Source organism: Leptopilina heterotoma, unplaced genomic scaffold (assembly GCF_015476425.1).
Source record: "Leptopilina heterotoma isolate Lh14 unplaced genomic scaffold, ASM1547642v1 Lhet_217, whole genome shotgun sequence".
NCBI lineage: Eukaryota > Metazoa > Arthropoda > Insecta > Hymenoptera > Figitidae > Leptopilina > Leptopilina heterotoma.
The window spans coordinates 1,571,789-1,593,271 of NW_025110934.1; the positions used below are offsets into that span (position 1 = coordinate 1,571,789).

The 21,483-nt window shown below is 27.7% G+C and overlaps 1 protein-coding gene across 1 annotated transcript in view; it reads right to left on the minus strand.

The window, feature by feature from the left end:
* Positions 1–337: 337 nt before the first annotated feature.
* LOC122501839 (23 kDa integral membrane protein-like) overlaps positions 338–21,483 on the minus strand; it is a 28,411-nt gene continuing 7,265 nt past the window's right edge. Inside the window, exons 4-5 of the mRNA XM_043611603.1 lie at positions 20,973–21,182; positions 338–549 (exon numbers count right to left, since the gene is read on the minus strand). Of these exons, the coding sequence (XP_043467538.1) occupies positions 397–549; positions 20,973–21,182 (363 nt within the window). The 3' untranslated portion in view covers positions 338–396. The remainder of the gene's footprint in view (positions 550–20,972; positions 21,183–21,483) is intronic.

A 21,483-nucleotide genomic window follows, 5' to 3' on the forward strand; every position in this document is an offset into this window, starting at 1 on the left:
ACGGATATTCCGCAACCTTGCTATTCCACTCATGTTACAGATCATGTCTTACAGATGAAAAAATTAATTTAATTTTTACAACATAAATCTCAAGAATAGTATTAAAATAATTGTCTTTTAATTGATTTCCGATGAACATGGACATAAAACGTTTTAAAAACGGTTTAGAAACGTCTCTAGAACAAAGACGGTTTCGTACCCACAGGGTTAGAAGAATGTGATAAATCTGGGACTCTATTAGTACATAATCTTTTCATAAAAACGAGACATAATGGCTATTTTCGTAAAATTTGACAATATTTAGTAAAAAAAAGAAGTTGTTAAATAAAATCTTCAGTTGGAGTTGATAATTTTTTATTAAAAATGTTAAACATTTATTATAAAATCTGTTATGGTTTATGGTAAAGGTAGTGCTTTAGGTTTTAACATGTGATTATCAGGCTTGTTAACAGAACGATTTCTTGCAGAGTCGATCATATCTTGTTTCCGCTTTTCCTTTTTTTTCTTAATTGCTTTAGAATAGCATGTTGTCACTGCTAGAAAACATACCTGTAAGAAAAAAAGTGTTAATCACTGACAGTTTTGAAAAATAATATTTTGGTATGGAAGAAATAAAAAATGCCGGATTGTATTGATTTAAATTACTTTTTTAGTTAACAGAATCAGATTTCGGTATTACTGCAAACCGCTTTGCGGTTATAAATACCCGGTTTAAGTTTTTCTTAAACCAGTTTTTTTTAAATCTGATTTATTTTTAAACCAGGTTTTTAGGATATACGGGTTCGTCAAACGCCATACCGAATTTAACCGACTCAGAAGTTTCAAAAAGAACTAAATAGATATGAAACTCATCCACTGGTTTTGATGGATGACAATGTCCTAATGTGGTAGAAGGAGCGAAATGCATCATTTCCCCTATTGGCAAAGTTTGCAAGGAAATACCTGGTAATAATGGCAACCAGCACATGACCTAAGCGAGTACCCACCCAGTGGGCACAGGGACGTCTTAAAGACGTCCCTTTTTGTCCGCGGACAATTCGGGGACAATGATTGTAATGTCTCTGAGTCATCAAAAAGACAACTAAAAGACGTCTTAAAGACGTTCTATGTCTGGTCCAAAAGACGTCCTAAAGACGTCTAAAAGACATAAAAAAGGACGTCTAAAGTACGTCTTAAAGCCGTCTTTTAGACGTCTTTTGGACGTCCTTTTTACATTTCTTCAGATCTTAAATAAACATTTCTTTTTTAACATTTTCTAAGTTGAAACTCAGTAATATTGTATTAAATTTATTTTAAGTTTAATTTTATTTTTTATAAAATGTGGAGAAATAATGAAAAAATTCCTACGAAGCTGGGATCGAACTCGGATACCTTGGGCTTGAAACACTGCGCCTTAAGCACTTCAGCCGTTCAAGACAGATATGAACCTCTACAAAGTTAACGATCTCACTTGTCAATGAAATGAATTCAACTTAGAAAAATTCCAATCACTTTAACATTGATTAGTTTCTAAGTCCAAGTTGAACTTAAAAAATAATATTTTCTATTTATGGAAATTTTTCTATTTTCAAATGTTGAATGAAAAAGACGTCTTTTAAACATCTTAAAGACATCTAATGGCCAAGACATAGAACATGTATAGGACGTCTTAAAGACGTCTTTTTGTACAAGTCCAAAAGACGTCCGCAAAAAGACATCTTTAGGACGTCTTTTGAACAAGTGTGCCCACTGGGTAGAGGAGAACGGGGCGAGGCAGCCAAAGGGGTGAGGCAGCCAATTGCTTCTTATTTATGCAAAATTTTATCAAATCGTGCGCTATTGATAATGTAGACTGCTTATGGTAGTTTACTTTAGTTGCTAACAGATGGGCATTATTGCTGCAGCAGTTTAGCAATGACAGTATCATTTATGAAAACATACGTTTTGGATGTAACTTTTCTAAGAGTTATTTTGGTGATTTTAGTTAATAGAGTTACACGAATAAAATTCTTGTATAGTGATTTTTAATGCAGAATTTAGTGCTGAAGACGATGGTGTTAATGGTATTACGATATTTTTAATATTACGGGTTTTGTGGATGTTTTCTTAAAAAAGTACTCGTGGGGTTAGGCAGCCAACACTACATTTTTCGTCATTTTGTGTTGATTTTATTGGTTCTTCTAAATGTTTTCTCTTTTTTTCCTACTCTAATACATTTTAAACTTAACATTGAATTTTATAAACCATTTTTTAAGAAAAACAAATTTATATTTCCTTAAAATGTTAAATTTAATTTAATTAATGTCATTATTATAATATTATTTAAACGTAAATTTTTGAAGTTTACTAACAAAATAAAAGTATATTAAGGACAACTACCTTGTTATGTTTCACTAACTGTAACTTTAAGTTATGTTTTTTTAACTATTAAAATAGTTGGCCGCCTCACCCTACGTTTTTTCAAATATGCCATAATGTGGTCCTTTGGGAAAAGGGTTGTAGAAGTTTTTAAGTGCAACCTACGTCAAAATGTTCTATGGCGATTTTTTAACCAATAAGACAAGCTTTCTAACGCGATATTAAAATTGAAAAAACCTATGTAAATAACTGCCTCGCAAACCTAAATGTGCCATCTTAGCTGCCTTGCCCCGTTCTCCTCTAGTTATGGCCGAAGGTCGAGACATCAGTGATCAAAGGACATGTTTGACTGGAGGACATGTGAATCAGTTATTTTTCTTATCTATGAATAAAAAACATGAAACTTATTTACACCAAGCTTTAACTCGAGAAAAATTTTGTTTTTGAATTAAACGGTTTTTTTGAAAATTAAAAAATTTTGATTTACTTCTAAATTGCTAAATCGATTTTCATGAAAAAAATATATGTTACACAATTCATAAAAACAGTTTTAAAAAATTGGCGACCAAAATTTTCACACATAAATACAATAAAAAAAATTTTTTGGTCGAAAATTTTTTTCCACCACCGTCAATTTCTCTATAAAATAATTATCATCTGAAAAGTAACATATATTTTTTACAAGATGATTGAAAGGGTACTTCATATTTAAAATAATAAAAAACCAATTTTTGGCCCCTATATATTAGTTTCCTATATAATCCAGAGGAAAAAATCTTTTCAATTTAAAACGTCTAAAAAAGGTAATAATATATGCACATTTAATGTAAATATATATATATATATATATATTTTAGTGAACTTTTCGAAAAAATTTACAAAAAAGTAAAACTGGCACTACAACTAAAATTCGCAAAAATATTCAACAATAAATATGAAAAAATCATATTTAAACTGTAACTGCGTTTTTCTCAAAACGCTGTTTTTTTAAATCGGTTGTAGGGATTCTGAGTAAACGGATGGATGTTTCTGTCTAATTCTTTTTGCATATTGTTAAAAAATATGTTCTTTAGTGAGTATACCTAAAAATTTTTTTAAAAAAATGTTTAATACTTTTTTTGAATAAAAAATGTTGCGAAAAAAGGTAATTCTTTTGTTAAAAGTAGTGTTATTTTTTTAAATTTTCATTTTTTAAGGTAATTTTAGGTATAACTACTAGATTAGAACCTCAACTGTAAAAGTTCTTTTGGTTTTTTGTTTTAGACCACTGGGAACGACTCTAGACCTGCAACCGCAAAGCGCCTCAAAATAAAAGCATCGTTTATTACGCCCTCTACAGCCTAACATAATATCAAAATTTTAATTGTTTTTAATATTTTAAATTATACTTTTTATTATGCAAAAAGGCTTTTTAACTTTTATAATAAAATAAGCAAGAAAAAAATGTTGAATTTTGACATATTTTACACACTTTTCATGAGGGATCCCTCTTAATGAAGATGGGTTAAGCCATTTAAGAAAAAATCAAAATTTTTGAATTTCCAAAAAACCGTTTAACTCAAAAACATTTTCATTGATATGAACTAGTGACTGACTTATGCTTTTGAATTAATTAATTTCAATTGTAAATAGTAATTTCTAATAAGTTATTAGTAAAATTTACTTATTCCAAAGCAAAAAATCAGTCACTAATCCCATAATACTTTGATTTTATGGGATAAAATAATAATAATTTAATAATTTTTTGATTTTAAAGGGGCTAAAATCCCATTAGCCTTAGACGCTACATAATTTCCTGCAGATTCCACTTGGTCCTAATTTTATGTGTCTTACATAGGTCCTAAATTTCTACTCGGTCACTCATAGAAATGTTTATGTTTCTCATTTATTAAATCTTAATTAATTCATATTTGGCATTAATTATAAAAAATGTGAATAATTCAACTGCTCCTCAGTGGGCACAGGGATGTCTAAAAGACGTCCCTTTTTGTCCGCGAACATCCGGGGACAATGACAATAATGTCTCGAAGAAAGACTTTTATAACATTTTCTAAGTTAAAACACAGTAATACTGTATTAAATTTATTTTAATTTTAATTTAATTTTTTCTAAAATGTGAAGAAATAATGAAAAAATGCCTACAAAGCTGGGATCAAACTCGGATACCTTGAACTTGAAGCACTGCACCTTAAGCACCTTTCTTTCATTCATTTTAAACAATTTTTAATATTTGTACAACAATAACGAGGAAATGAACAAAATTTTGTTGTATAAAACTTAATAAAATATTTATTTTTCGAACGGGCTATTTAGCCTTCTCGTCGAAGTGTCACTATTTATAATATTATGAAATCTATTTTGCATTCTCTCTTTCTTTCTTTGTAACATTTTTTTAATTCATCATATAAAATCACGATCCAGAAAAGAAGTTAAAATAAAAAACTGAAAAAACTGAATCTTATTCTTTCTCTTTGCGTCCGAAATTGGAAAGAATGTTCATTTTCAATTATGTACTTTATCATTTGCTTGATTTAATTTTATTTTATTTAGTTTAAAAAGGGGCTTTTTAACAACCAATATTTTTTTTATTTAATCTATAGTTTATTAATGTGTCTCTATTTTGCATCTGTTAAGAGTAACGCATCTCAATTTCTGGATCCGTCAGCAAGTCGTCCGAGTTGATGGTAATTACTCTATCCCTCGAATGTCTTAAGATGTGGTAAAGTATAGGAATGTTTTTTGAATCTTGGACATAACCATATTTGTCTAAAAACATGAATGTTTCCGGTGACAGATTCTACAAGCCTTCTCAGTGATACATTATCCTTCGCGTAGGGCAACGATATGAGAGGGTTTGTGTTATTTTTTGAAGCTCTCGCTGTATGTTTGCATATTATCTTCAATATGAATACATCTATCCTTGATATACCTGCATATCGTATAACCTATTCCCTTCCCAGTGGGCAAAAAAGCATCATTGTTTTAAAAACGTTCCAAAAACGTTTTTAGAACGTTTCATGTCTGCTAAATAATGTCCCAAAAACGTTATATGGTTCTAAAATGTTTCAAAAGCAATGGAACGTTTTTTGAACATTATTTTGCAGACATGAAACGTTCTAAAAACGTTTTTAAAACAATGATGGTTTTTTGCCAACTGGGTTCCTATGGGATGTATTATTCATCCCATATAACCTCAGAAGATTACAAATAAATATATTAAAGAGGAGCGGTGAATTCACTGCCCCTTGTTTCAGACCATTTTTCAACTCGAACTGATCGCTGACGGTACCGTCATGCAATAATTGAATTTGCATTTTTCTCCCAGTAATCATATTTAGAATTATTTTTATTAGATATGGCGGAGAGTGCCTCTTTATTAGTCTAAAGATAAGGCCATCGATCCATACTGAATCGAAGGCCTTCTCTAAATCAATCAGGTATATATTATAAATTATTATTATTATTATTATTATTATTATTATTATTATATTATTAACTTATTTAAATTGTTATAAACATTGTTAATTAACAAATAGTTAATTTTTGTCCCTCTCCATTAAAAATAGATTTTACGTTTTCTTTTTTATTTATGTTCATTTAAAGAAAATGTGTTATTCTTGTTTAAGAAATAACATATTTAAATTGTTATAAACAATATTAATTAACAAATAGATAACTTTGATTCCTCTCCATTCAAAAATTTTTTTTATGTGTAGTTTTTTATTTAGGTTCATCTAAAGAATATAAAAAATATAAGTATAAGTACTCCCGTGTAGAAATTGCCCTACTAGGGCCATAGTAAGGAATGAAACGCCGCGCCCGATCAGGGCCAGATCGGGGCGACAAGAAAATGTGGATTTCCTGATCAGGGCCACATCGGGCGCGGCGTTTCATTCCCTAATAGGTCGGCCCTATCCGGCCCTTATCAGGGCCCCAGCGAAATTTCTACACAGGCTTATTTTAAGTTTACATCCTTTTTAAAATAAGTAGTTATACTTACATTCTTATATTTTTCAAATGGACCTAAATAAAAAACTACACGTGGAAAAAAATTTTATAAAAAGGCTTGATCAAATCTCACAATCAGACGTATACTTTTATTGTTAATTTTTAAAATTGGATACTTTTAAAATTTTAAAATTTTGCTCTACTAATATGCATAAAATGTGTGCTTTGAAGTTTGATGTATATTGTGTATTCGGATAAATAACGTGAATTTTTCTAAATATTTTTATTGCATTTAGGATTTTCTTGTTCATAACAAACTTGGAAAAATATCTAAAATGGACTGTTTTGCCCTCCATTTTAAATGTGATATAACATTAATATCTTTGTTATATATATTTTAAAAATGTTTCATTTACACTCTAAATCTGAATCAGTGAAATTCTACTTAAGATTAGTGAAATATTAGTAAGAATCACTGACTTTATTCTCGCGAATTGAATCAGTGGATTTTTACTAAAAATCGGTTGAAATTTACAGAAATATCAGTGATTTTTTACTGATTGTCTAATCAAAAAATTATTGGAAATTTGTGTCACGCGTATTAAAAATTTCTGTTAATTTAATTGCCCAATCAGTAAAAAATAAATAAAATTTCAATTCAATGTTTCCTTAACCCTCATAGGCTCGAGGCGGGTCCGTCAGAAAGTTTTTTTGATCTACTTCCGGTAAAGAAAATATTATTGGAAAATCAACTTCACATTAGGCTTGGGGACGAAAAAACATACATTTTTCACCAGTATAAACAATTTTTTATTTATTAATTACTCTGGTAAAATTACCTTGTAAGTCGAACATACGTAAGGGCTCAAGCCGGGTACGAGACCCAAGCTATGAAAACAAATTTTTAAATTTCCATTTTTTATACAATATTGGATTTATTTATGGTATTTTTATCAATAACTGACATAATAAGTAATAACATATATGCTTAATACATCAGTAAATTTAATAAAACAAAAATACAAATTAGAAAAATCGTCCTTAATAAGTATGTAGTTCGATTTATTTAAAATGACTCATTAAATTTGTTAAACAAATTTTAGTTATAACTTGATTACTTTTTAATATTTAAAATTTTGTATCCAATTATATTATTAAAATTGTACTAAATATGGAAAATATGAAGCACTTTGCTATTAAATTTTATTTTTTATTGCATTGAAACATCCGGGTCCCTCAGACCCACCTTGTGTGCGCATTTCAAAAATCGAACTCGAGCCTATGAGGGTTAATAGAAAAACAGCTATTTTTTAGTTGAAGTTTGAGAGTGACGGTCGTGATGGGTTGTGAAAATGACATGATGACGGTCGCGAGTGGTTGAAATACGATGATGACGGTCACTATTGGCTGAAATAATTTCAAATTTTTGTGCGCGTGCAGTTTTGAGGTTCTAATTTATTCCACGTGGTCGAGTGCGAGTATTATACATAAATACATGATACATGTTGAATATTACAGAATATAGAAGTAAAGAATACGTGTTTTTTCCTAAATATTCTTCATCATTCTTAATTCTTAATAATATTCTGGATATATTTTATGATAAAAGTGAAAAGTGACAAAACAATAAAAATCTATATAAAATATCAGAAGTGAAAAAATTTTTGTAATTAAAAAATAAGAATAAAGGAGATATAAGTAAGTTTTTAAAAATTGTGTAAAATACTACTTTTTAGTGATAAAAAATATTTTTTTGTACGTAAATGCAATTAATAAATGAACATCTTTCCCGTCTAAATCATTAAAACATAATCTATTTTTTCATCAATTAAACTTATAATAAAGAAATTTAAGTAACTTTCTAGAATCAGTTAAAAAATTCTTAAGTTTGCCTTGTTACATTAAAATATTATAATTAATCAAATTGCTGAAATACTTTCAAGGACCCAGATTTTATTTTAAAACTATTTATGTTGTTTTTTTAAAGAATATTTAGGTATAAAATTAAACTCTGACAGTTAATAAACAGGTGTTATAATGATTGGATTATATAATAGTTTCTGCATCTGTAACTTTTAGAATTAAATTTTAATGGTAAATATTTTTTTTTGAAACAAAAACATTAATTTTTTAAAAATAAACTGGATTTCTTATTTCTGACATTATATTAATTTTACTACTAATAAATATAATAGTAATAAATAATTTATCCCAGAATAATTTAATTCCAACAAAAACATCTTTGATATTATATGAACACAATTAGTCTTGTAATATATATTAATAGTATTTCAATATTAAATAGAAGAGAAACCCTAATAAAAATATAATATACACTATCGGTCAAAATTTAGTTTAAGGTGAATGAAAAACATTTCAAAACATATAAAGTAAGAAAACTAATATTTTTTTCCTTTTATGTTTTAAAAGATGATAACATTTTGAATAGAACAACATCTTTCAGAAATCGTTTGGCCAATATTTTATTTAGATATTTTTAAAAAATCTTCATTTTCAATGTTTTACAAAAATTGTAATAACTTCTAAAATAATGAACGCTTTTTAATGATCTTAGGCTTATTTTAAAGATGATTTTCTACAGAATGAGAATTATTTATAGGCATTAACGGGTATTTTTTTCTCAAAAAATGCAAGTCGTCAAACTTGGATTAAAAAAATTAAAAAACTTTTAAACAATCTTATTAACAGAAAAATTATTTTTTAAATATGAACATATGTTTTTATTTAATTAAGGTTTAAATTTAGGTTAAATTAAGGTTTTATTTTGTTTTAAATGGCTAGGAGTGGGCGCGCAACGCGCGCCTTCTTAGTTCTAGTAACTTTTAAACAAATTATACTAAATACATCTACTAAGTTGCAACTTAAAGCTTAAGACTCACAAATTGTCATACAATTCTTCAGAAGTTCATATTTATAAAATATTTAATAATAAGTAATGAACAATGTTAGTGTAAAAATTAGTTAAAATAAGCTTAAATCATTAATTCTAAAAGCGGACATTTAAAAAAAACGATTGGATTTTTACATAAATAAGTATATAATGGTGTTTCGGATCCCTGGTTACATATAATATGAATTTTGAATTATAAAATTCAAAATGGCGGATCCAATATCGCGGACTAATTTTCAAAAAATTATTAAATTTTCTTGCAATTCTGTATATGGGGGTTTTTAGGGTCGCTGATTACGAATCTGAAGTCCATTTTTAAAAATTCAGAATGGTGGATCCAATATGGCGGACTAATTTTCAAAAAATTATTAAATTTTCTTGCAATTCGGTATTTGGGGGTTTTTAGGGTCGCTGATGACGAATCTAAAGTCCATTTTTAAAAATTCAAAATGGCGGATCCAATATGGCGACCAAATTTTTAAAAAGTTATTGAATTTTCTTGCAATTTGGTATATGGGGGTTTTCGGGTCGCTGATTATGAATCTAAAGTCCGTTCTTGAAAATTCAAAATGGCGGATCCAATATGGCGGACTAATTTTTAAAAAGTTATTGAATTTTCTTGCAATTTGGTATATGGAGGTTTTCGGGGTCGCTGATTATGATTCTGAAGTCCGTTTTTAAAAATTCAAAATGTCAGATCTAATATAGCTGTCTAATTTTGAAAAAATTGTTTAATTTTTCTTTAAATTGGAATCTGCAGTTGCTAAATTCCCACTTTATTACCAGTGAAATTTTACTGATTAAAAATTAGAAAGTGCATTTGGAGTTCTATCTAATACTGCATGATTTAAATTCTATTGATTTTTAAGAACTGACTTTTTAGAATTTCATTCCGTGAAAGTTTACTTTAATTCTTTAAGAGATAAACTCGTTCAAAATATTATTAAAAAATTGTTAATATAAATTATTATTGTTATTTACTAGCTTTTTACATAATGCACATGGATGATACAGTTTTTACCTAATTTTATAATTAGATGAGGTTTATAAGAACACCGATAGATGAAATGAATAAAATTATTAATTAAACAATTTTTAAACAAATAACTAAAAGTAATTTGTTTAAGAAAATTTTTAAATAAATTAATTTCTATTTTTAAGAGGTATTTATAAAAAATTTAATAACTTTCAATATTTTGCACTCGCTGTAAACAAATTCCATAACTTATAGAATGTATAAAAAAATGTTATTTCTATGTTTATGAGAAAAATAAATAAATATACATATATAAATAAATAATATAATAAATAATATAATAAAATATAATAATAATATATAATAATATTATATAATAAATAAATATATTTAATTGAAATATATTCAGAACAAATATTCTAGACCTCAGAAGCCGTATTTAAATTTTTTGTATACAATTTATTTAAGTATAATTAGAAATTTGTAAAAATTATGATTAGGGGATGATTTTTAGGAGTTGTTTTTATTAATATTAGTTTTAGTTTAAACATAATTTATTGTGAGAAAATTCCATAGCTTATAGATTGTATAAAAAATGTCATGTCTATGTTCAAGATAATTATTACCAAATTTCGCAACTAATGTACAGGGGATGATTTTTGTTTATTGGTAATTATTTTTAATGGTGTTAATTTGATTGAAATATATTCAGAACAAATATTTTAGACCTCAGAAACCGTATTTAATTTTTTTTTACACAATTAATTTAAGAATAATTGGAAATTTGTGAAAATTATGATTAGGGGATGATTTTTAGGGGTTGTTTTTATTAATATTAGTTTGAGATTAAACATAATATATTGTGAGAAAATCCCATAACTTATAGAATCTATAAAAAAAAGTTATGTCTATGTTTATGAGAATTATTACCAAATTGACCAAATAATGTAAAGGGGATGATTTTTGTATATTAGTTATTATTTTTATGGGGGTAAATTTGATTAAAATATATTCAGAACAAATTCTGGACCTCAGAGACCGTATTTAAATTTTTTGTACACAATTTATTTAAGAATAATTGGAAATTTGTGAAAATAATGATTAGGGGATGATTTTTAGGGGTTATTTTTATTAATATTAGTTTTAGTTTAAACATAATTTATTGTGAGAAAATTCCATAGCTTATACAATCTTTAAAAAAAATGTTATGTTTATGTTCATGAGAATAATTACCAAATTGACCAAATAATGTACAGGGGATGATTTTTCTTAATCGGTAATTATTTTTATGGGGGTAAATTTGATTAAAATATATTCTGATTAAATTACGAGCCTCATAAATGTTATTTATGTTTTTTAACCAATTTTTTAAAGAAAAATTGGAACTTTTTTAAACCTATGTTTAGGGGGTGATTTTTAGGGGTGGTTTTTATTATTTTGAGGGTACAGTGTTAAAACTACATAAATAAAATGTTTTTCTCTGTTACAAGAAAGATTACTTTATTTTTCTTTGTTATTCACTCAATTGGCCATATTTTTAGGGTAGTTTGAGCGAATTTTTGGTCATACTGCCGAACCCCTAAATGGAAATAAAATTCGACAGACGGCATCAAAAACTTGACTTTTTTACGCAAATTTTGACTATACTTACAACATTTTATCTTTAAAAATAAAGTGTGCAGGGGGGTGGCCGGATTCAGAAAGAATGCCCCAATTATATAAAGTACAATAAATTGCAAAATTAAGAAAAAAAATGTATTATTCTAGGCTCACTATAAACGAAGTTTGTAAATAACAATATAGTTAACCTTCATGCTACCAACGATTTTTGTTTGTTTTTTTTTACCAAAAACGATTAAAATTCATCAAATTTTTTCCATATAATTATCTGTTAATAAAATTAATGTATTTTAATAATGTTATTATGCATATTGCATTTGTTTAAACAATTTAATATTGCAAAATCATATAATTTTCAAATAAACAGAGAGATTATAGCAAATATTTGACAACTTTTCATGTTTTCTTAGCTTTATTTAGAATTAAATCAATAAATTAAAGACAATATTTACTGAAACCAGTCATAAGTATTATTAAAAAATTGTAATATTTTAATCACATGAAGATTAGAAAATTGCAAAATTAGAAAAGACTGCAACTTTCAAGGTGCATTCTGTAAAAAGTTGGTAAATAACAAAAATTGTTTAAATAATAATTCAATTTTTATTCTTTATCTGTAATTATGTAGATTTCAGTAAATTGCAAAATAAGGAAAAAATTGCATCTTTCAAGGTGCATTCTATAAAAAGTTGGTAAATAACAACAATAATTTGTTTAAAAATTGTTTAAATAATAATTCAATTTTTATTCTTTATCTGTAGAGGAAAACGGGGCGAGGCAGCCAACGGGGTAAATCGGCCAATTGCTTCTTATTTCTGCATAATTTTTTCAAATCTTGCGCTATTGATAATGTAGACTGCTTATGGTAGTTTACTTTAGTTGCTATCAGATGGGCATTATTGCTGCAGCAGTTTAGCAATGACAGTATCATTTATGAAAACATACGTTTTGGATGTAACTTTTCTAAGAGTTATTGAAGTAAGTTAGTTAAAAAGTTAAAAAGTTAAAGTTAAAAAGTTAGTTAAAAAGTAAGTTAAAAAGTAAGTTAAAAAGTAAGTTAAGGACAACTACCTTGTTATGTTTCACTAATTGTAACTTTAAGTTATGTTTTTTAACTATTTAAATAGTTGGCCGCCTCACCCCACGTTTTTTCAAATATGCTAAAATGTGGTCCTTTGAGAAAAGGGTTGTAGAAATTTTTAAGTGCAACCTACGTCAAAATGTTCTATTGCAATTTTTTAGCCAATAAGACAAGCTTTCTAACGCGATATTAAAATTGAAAAAACCTATTTAAATAACTGCCTCGCAAACCAAAATGTGCAATCTTGGCTGCCTTGCCCCGTTCTATTCTAATTATATAGATTTTAGTAAATTGCAAAATGTGAAGTGAAGAATGTATGAATTTGGTAACTACTGTTCGGGTAAAAACTTATTCTTAGAATGGTTAAGAGAAAATAAAATGTAGTTACAATTTTAATTTTAACAAGTCATAAAATTTGTTATTGTTAAAATATAATACGTGGAATTATTATATTCAAAATTTTAAATTTAAAACTAAGTGAGCGGCTTTACCCCGAGTGTATTCCTGACATTTCAGAATAAATTTAATTAAATCTTTTTGAAATAAGACAAAACTATATATGAGCGGATGGGAAAAAGAACTCGCCGACCGCGTGGTTGCAAGGGATAATATCAGTCAGGTATCAGTTAGCACCTGTGTGCCTCACACTTCTACCTGACTGTAACTATCCCTTACGTTCTCGCGCTCGGCAAGTTCTTCTTCCCATCCGCTCTTATGTACTTCGAAGAAGGACATCCAATTCCGTATGTCTGGAATTTAAATTCCCGGTTAGAAGGTATAGATTTATTGGATATTGTAATTTTAATTCATAAAATAGTTCATTTAATTCTTTAGTATAATTGGATCTAACATTTCCTGGTGCATATGCACTTATTATAAATAGGTTAAGATCATTTAGCAGTGATAATTTACTTATTGTAAATTCTATTGAATTAAAGTGAGCTTGGCAATTTGGTTGAATGATTTTAAAGGAAATTTAGTTACCCACTACTATTGCTGTTTCTCCTCCCTTACCATTGGGTCTATCATTTCTAATTACTTGGAAATTGTTGAGTATTATTGTTAATATTTTTCTCGTTACCATTTTTATCTAATCTTGTTCCTAGTTTAGTCGGTACATTTTGTATACTATTATTATTTTCTAGATTTGGATTTGTTCTATTAAAAGTTCTATTTATTTTATTTTCATCCTTTTCATTCATACTCTTTCTTTTAGTTATTTTTGCAAATGATACATTAGGATTTAATATGTTCTCGTAGTATTTGATTTTCTTCTCTTTCTAAATTGATGACATTTTTTGTTCTAAAAGTTTGTTTTGATACTTTATTAATCCCTTTTGATTGCAAATTATGCAATATATGTCTTTCTGTAAAGTTTCGTTTTCGTTACCTTTTAAGCACTCGCCCGGACCATGACCATCAACACACTTCACGCACTTGTATTTGCGATTACAATATCTGGCCGTATGGCCTATTCTTTGGCAGTTATAACATTGAACCGGATTTCTACTATTAACTCTTTTCCACCAAACTATATGATTTGCTATGCGTGAGATGGTTGACAGTTGTCAGCCGCCACTTTCCCCGATAACTTGATCAAACACGCGTCTTTTCCCCGTTTCGATTTGAAAAACTCTTTTAAATTAATCTTTTTTATTGATAGTATTTCTATTTTTTTTTGAATTTAATAATTGTCTAATTCTTTTTTTATATCACTAGAACAAAAAGGGTGCGCGTTGCGCGCCCACTTCTAGTCATTTGCTACAAAATAAAACCTTTATATAAAATATGGAATTTTTAAATTTACAATCTTGCAAATATTTTCATTTAAAAGAGTGAACAATTTTGTGTAATCAGTGTAAGTTTTATTAATTTATTGTAAACAGCTTTTGAGTTATTAATTTTTTTTAAAATGTTGTATTATTTTGTTAATGAAAAAGCAATAACAAAAATTTAAAATTTTAAAAAACGGTTAAAAGTGTTTTTTTGTTTTGTTGTGAACCACCGATTTTCATAAAAGTTTTAACATTTTAGAAAATCAATGAAATTTTTTTAACACAGTTGAACTGGTCTGACCCATATATATTACAAAACTAATTATGTTCATAATATGTAAATTATAAAGTAAAAACGGTACAGATATTTTCCATTAATTTGTTATAAATTTTATTATTTTTTTACTTATATTATATTATAACATCAAAAATGTTTTTCTTGGGATTAAATTATTCTGGGATATATTATTTATTACTATTATATTTATTAGTAAAATTAGTATGATTTCGTAAATACTTTACATGTTTTAATATTCTTTGGATAAAGCTAAAATAGGTATCCAGTTTATTTAAAAAAAAATATTTACCATTAAAATTTAATTATAAAAGTTACAGATGCTGAAAGTGTAATCCAATTATTATAGCACCTGTTTATTAACTTTCAGAGTTTAATTTTATACCTAAATATTCTATTTGTTTAACAAAAATGTTTTTAAAATAAAAGTTATTTAAAAAGTACAACAATGACAATAAGAAATAAGAACTTAAAATGATACTTAGTTTTTTGAAATAAAAATTGACAATTAATAAAACTTTCGAAAGTAATATATTTCTAATTTAAATGTAAATATAAAAAAGCTTCTAATCTCAATTATCAATACATACAATATAAAATAAAGCTGAAATTGGCACCCACTTATCAGCACCCTCTTGTTTTAGAAATTAGATTTTAACATTAAATATTTCTTAGGAAACTGTGATTTGTATTTAGTTATCAGAAAGCACTTTATTTTGCAAAAAATGATATTGTTTTTAATCAAAAAAATAATTATCTTTAAAATTTAATTTCTAAAATAAGTGGGTGCTAGTTTCAGCTTCATCAATATAAAAACTCGACAATAATCAAAACATATGACAGGCTTTATACAGTGGAAATTTTATTGACATACTTACCTATTATATTGCATAAATTATACTAAAATGTTTATTTTTTCTAATTATCTCTTGATTCGATGCTACTCACTTAACCATATATTATCATATAATTCAACATAATAAAAATTTTTTTATTAAGTATAAAAATATTATTTTATTATAAATTTTAAATAATAAATTTAATAGAAGCTAAATTACTTAATCTAATTGTCCTAAATAATGTAATTGTTTATAAAAATTAAAGCAGCTTCATAAAACAAACTTTTATAAATTGTTATCAAAAATAAAAACATGAAATACAAACTAATTTCTTATTCAATAGATGTACTACAATAATTTAAAAATAAAATATTTAACATTTTAAAAATAAAATACTTTATTAAGGTATTAGTCGCGTAAAATGGTTTTCGTCAGATTTTTTTCAAATTTTGCATACTTATTCCTGAAGTATTTATCTACAGAATGAGACCAATTTCATTAATTTTGACCGTTTCAAAGCTTCAAAAAATGAATTCAAAGTTCATACATTTTGCATGGAGGGAGCACCCAATGCATGTATTGATTTTGTTTAATAATTATTTATATGATAACTAATCGTCAGATTTTGAAATAAAACTACCAAAGTATTCAATTAGATGAAACAAATAAATAAAAAAAACATGACATTTTTTTACCGCGCCAAGCTATAAATATATTGACAGAAAGTTAAAAAAATTACTAAACTATATGAATTTTCATACGAACGAATAGAGTGGGGAGTTAAACTATCTCTCTCACTCTCACTGCCCCACTCTAGTAAGCGGCCCGGTAAATTTTTGACCAGCGCCAACTGCGCGACTAATACCTTAAATCACAATAGACGTGAAAAATAGATAATCATATAATCTATTTATAGTACTATTTATAGTATTATTACAAAATGATATCACAAAATAAATCTTGTCAGTAGTATTCGAGGTACACTACCGGTCAAAATTTAAAGACTACCCATTTTCAGGTGATTGAAAAACATTTTAAAACATAAAATATATGGCATTTTCTAAAAAAAATTACACGTTAATGCCTATAAGTAATTTTTATAGTTATTTAAAATAAGCCTAAGGTCATTAAAAAGCGTTCATTATTTTAGAAGTTATTCAAGTTTTTGTACAACATTGAAAATGACGATTCTTTAAAAGTATCTAAATAAATTATCGGCAAAACGACTTCTAAAATATCTTGATCTTTTCAAAATTTTATCTTCTTTCAAAATATCAACAGAAAATGATTTTCATTCTTCTGAAAATGGCTGGTTTCTAAATTTAGACCGGTGATGTATTATTTCACAAATTAAACTATATAATTTTTCTAGTCATCCAACATTTCATCTTTAGAAACTTTAATCTTTCTTTTAACATGAGAAAATATCAAATTTTTCAGTTCTTTTTCATTATCAAATAAAAATATTAACAATTACTTGACACCATATTCAAAGGAACAAATACAAATTTCAACAAAATCTTAACCATTCAATTACAATATTTATACAGTAATTAAATCTAGTAATTCAACAATAACTTAACAATCCAAAAGTCAACTTCCAAATAGGTAAAAAACAATTACAACAAACAATTTCCAAGAACAAATTTCCAAAAACCAATAACATCCACTGAGATACCTGAAACAAATTTTAATAATTAGTAACACTCAAGTATATAATCTATGTCTGTATGTATATACAGTAAGAATACAATTATTTTTTGTTTATAAATAATTGTTATCAATCTATTTTTTAATAAAAATTATAAAATTTTTGTAATTTGAAATATTTTCAAGTTATATAAGTAATTAAACAGATGTATACTTTAAAAAAATTAGATTTTCAAAAATTATTTCTCGGAAATTTGACAATTTGACCTACCATAAAAATATACGTAATATGCATGTATTTAACTATATATGTTATATAATAAACAATAAAAACATACCTGTTATTTACTTTTTAATTTAATTCCTTCATTCACACAATTCACTCAAGAGAGAATCCAAGACGAATGTCCACACGCTGTGTGAAAAATCAAATTGACTATGTTCCACGTTGCGCGCGCAACTTGTCATGGCATCTCTACCAATTACTACCCTTATTATGAAATATACGTAAAGACAGTTGCGCGAGCAACTTGTCATGTCATTTTAACCAATCGCGACCGTCACCATCTAAACTATACGTAAAAACAGTTGCGCGCGCAACTTGTCATGGCATTTCAACCAATCGCGACCGTCACCATCTAAACCCAGCAAGAAAAATTAGCTGTTTTTCTATTAAGGATTTTCATTACAATCGCCAGCTAGTCCTTTCAGAAGCTTTATCTTTAACTTTATAACTTTATAAAACTTATTATTAAATTAATAACTTTATCTTTATTTTTTTTAACTTTATCTTTTTTTGTAGTTCTCGTATGAAATTCGACTTTATTTTTTTATATTTTCCATTACTGGATTAAAATTATCGTAATTCCTTAGATATAAATCTATTTTTTCGTTTGATAGGTTTTTGAAGACGAAAGTTTGTATTGTTATTATTTTAGTTAATATACTTGTTAGAAATTGTACTTTATTATTCTGTATAATAACACAGGTCAACAAAAAAAGACTTACTTTTTTATGAGATAGCGGAATGGTTTCCTATGTATTTTTGGACGCTAAACCCGATCCTGACTTCCAAATTTGCCCATCACGTCAGGATTTTGAGAAAAGTGGGGGTAAAGTCCCCAAAACCGCTTTTTTGAGGATATTCAACATTTTTTTCTCTTTAACCTGACGTGCTAGAGACTTCCACAAGGTCTTAAATTAAAGCTTGTAATGTGCACTACAAGAGCCATATCCATAAAATAAAAAAAATTAAATTTTTTTTCAAAAAATGGGGATGAACAAACCAGAAATTTGTGTTTTTGGATTGCTTTAATAGACTTCATGCAATTGCTTGAATTAGCTTGAAAATGGTTACTTGGGGTTTTTGGGGTCGCTGATTACGAATCCGATATTAGTTTGCAAAAATTAAAACGGCGGAACCAAGATGGCAGATGTAAAAATTAAGAATTGATTGGATTCGCTTGAAAATTGTTATTTCTGGGTTTTTGGGGTCGCTAATTACGAATTCGCCATTTTTAATTTTTGCAAACTAATATCGGATTCGTAATCAGTGACCCCAAAAACCCCAAGTAACCATTTTCAAGCAAATCCAAGAAATTGCAAGAAGTCTATTAAAGCAATCCAAAAACACAATTTTTTTGTGTCTTCAACCCCATTTTTAAAAAAAAAATTTAATTTTTTTATGGACATGGGTCTTGTAGTGCACATTACAAGCTTTAATTTAAGACCTTGTGGAAGTCTGTAGCACGTCAGGTTAAAGAGAAAAAAATGTTGAAATTCCTCAAAAAAGAGTTTTTGGGGTCTTTTCCCCCACTTTTCTTAAAATCCTGACGTGATGGGCAATTTTGGAAGTCGGGATCGTGTTCAGCGTCCAAAAATACATAGGAAACCATTCCGCTATCTCATAAAAAAAGTAAGTCTTTTTTTGTTGACCTGTGTAATTGGCGGTAATTGTGTTTTAAATTTATTTTTTACTTTAATTGTTGGCTCTTGTAGTTGTTGGTTTGTGTTGATTTTTATATGATGTTTCCTGACCTTTTTCGTCCTCGATGGTGTTGATGTTTCTTTTTCTTTTTGTATTGTTTTCGGTTAGGCTGTGAGTTTGAACGTCGTTTTTCACTATTTTTTCGATGATAGGCGATTGTTGTTGTTCGAGTTTTTCTTGGGAGGAAGTCGAATCATTTCCTTGATGAGTGTTATGTTGGATAGTAGATTGCTCTTGGATGTGCATTTGATTGTCATTGGTGGTAATTTCCATTGGTTGTAATAACTAGAGAGTGCTGGTTTCAAATAGGTCTGATGTTTTATATATTTCTTATATTTCAGTTTCGAAATCAAGTTTTTCTTCTTATGTTATGATGAGATTTTTATTGTTTTTAATTGGTGTTATTGTCCATTGTTTTTCCTCGTCTGAGATATTTAATAGTATATTATTATTAGGTGTCAGAGTTGGGTCTTCTATCAGTAGGTGTGTTGCTTTACTTTTGTCTAGATTTATTGTGTTGTCAGTTAGAGTTTCTAAAATAATTGGAGTTTTTACGAACTTCTCGTCATTATCATTTTTATTTTCTGATTTTGCATTTGGGCGAGAAACAGTGTTCTTCCTTATTTTTGTCTTTTTAGATGTTGGTGCAGTTGTCGAAATTTCTTTTTCTGTCGTAATTTTCCGTTTTGGCGGTATAATAGACACTTTGTGTGTCTTGTCAATGGCTAGCATTTTAATTATGGCGTCTATTTTACCACGCTGGTTTGTAATAGGGGAAGAGGTCAGTTCTCGTAGTCCCTTCACTAGGTTGATTCTTTCCTTTTTTGTGTCATTTTTTTACCCTTTATAGTTTGAACCTTTTGAAGGTTTGGTTCCGCAGTTGGCGTTGACTTCGTTGTAGTAAGATGTATTTTACTTTTTGGCGGGAGTTTCAGTGCTCGGCGTCATTTGGAGTCAACGAAATAGCGCGAACACTATCCACTATAAAATTTGGAATGATGTTTCACTCACTAGACACTATAAAACGCAAGCGGTCGATATGTACTTTACTCAATAGTTATAGAAACAAACATATAAAGCAACTAGAAAATATATTAACACACTGTTCTACACTCAGCTTCGCTAAAGCCTAGTTGTCAATGAAATAAATTTAACTTAGAAAAATTCCAATGACTTTTACATTCATGAGTTTCTAGGTCCAAGTTGAACTTAGAAAATAATATTTTCTATTTATGAAAATTCTTCTATTTTAAAAAGTTGAATGAAAAAGACGTCTCTTTTGGACATCTAATGGCCAAGACATAAAACATTTATAGGACGTCTTAAAGACGTCTTTGGTACAAGTCCAAAAGACGTCCGCAAGAAGACATTCTTAGGACGTCTTTTGAATAAGTGTGCCCACTGGGTTCTTTTTTCAGTGCTTTTTACATGTGCTAATATTTTAGTGATTTGTTACTTTTATATAATCAATAATTAAACTAGGTTTCAAACGAAACCAAAATCACATAATAAATACAAAGTGTGAACCATTGGTTTATAATTGAAATACATACCTGTAGAATTACAGATCCTAGTGATGTTAGAAACAAACTTAATAATACTGATCGCGTGTTTTGATGTGCTGAATAAAGACATCCGATTTTATAAAAAGATTCTAAGTACGGGTTTTCTGCGTCATTTGTTAAAGATGCTTTATGACATGACCAAGGAACTCCTTGTTTATCACGGTAATCTGATGGCCCGTATAATCCACAGCATCCTAACTGAAATTATAAATAATTATTGTAGTTTTTGTTTTCACTACACATATTTCCTCAATAGCACAAAAAATTATTATTCAAAAATTGAAAAAAATTCAGTGCAGAATGTATAAAAATGTGCCTTTATTAATGTGTACACTTGTGAGTAAATATAAAATAAATCTAATCAATAATATCAGACTTTTTCTGTACATTGCTCAATAGTTACTTATGATACAAGTGCGTAAAGTGAGTAATTATACGAGTGTGACAAATCACACGAGTATAATTGTCTTTACACACGAGTGTCACACAACATATTTTG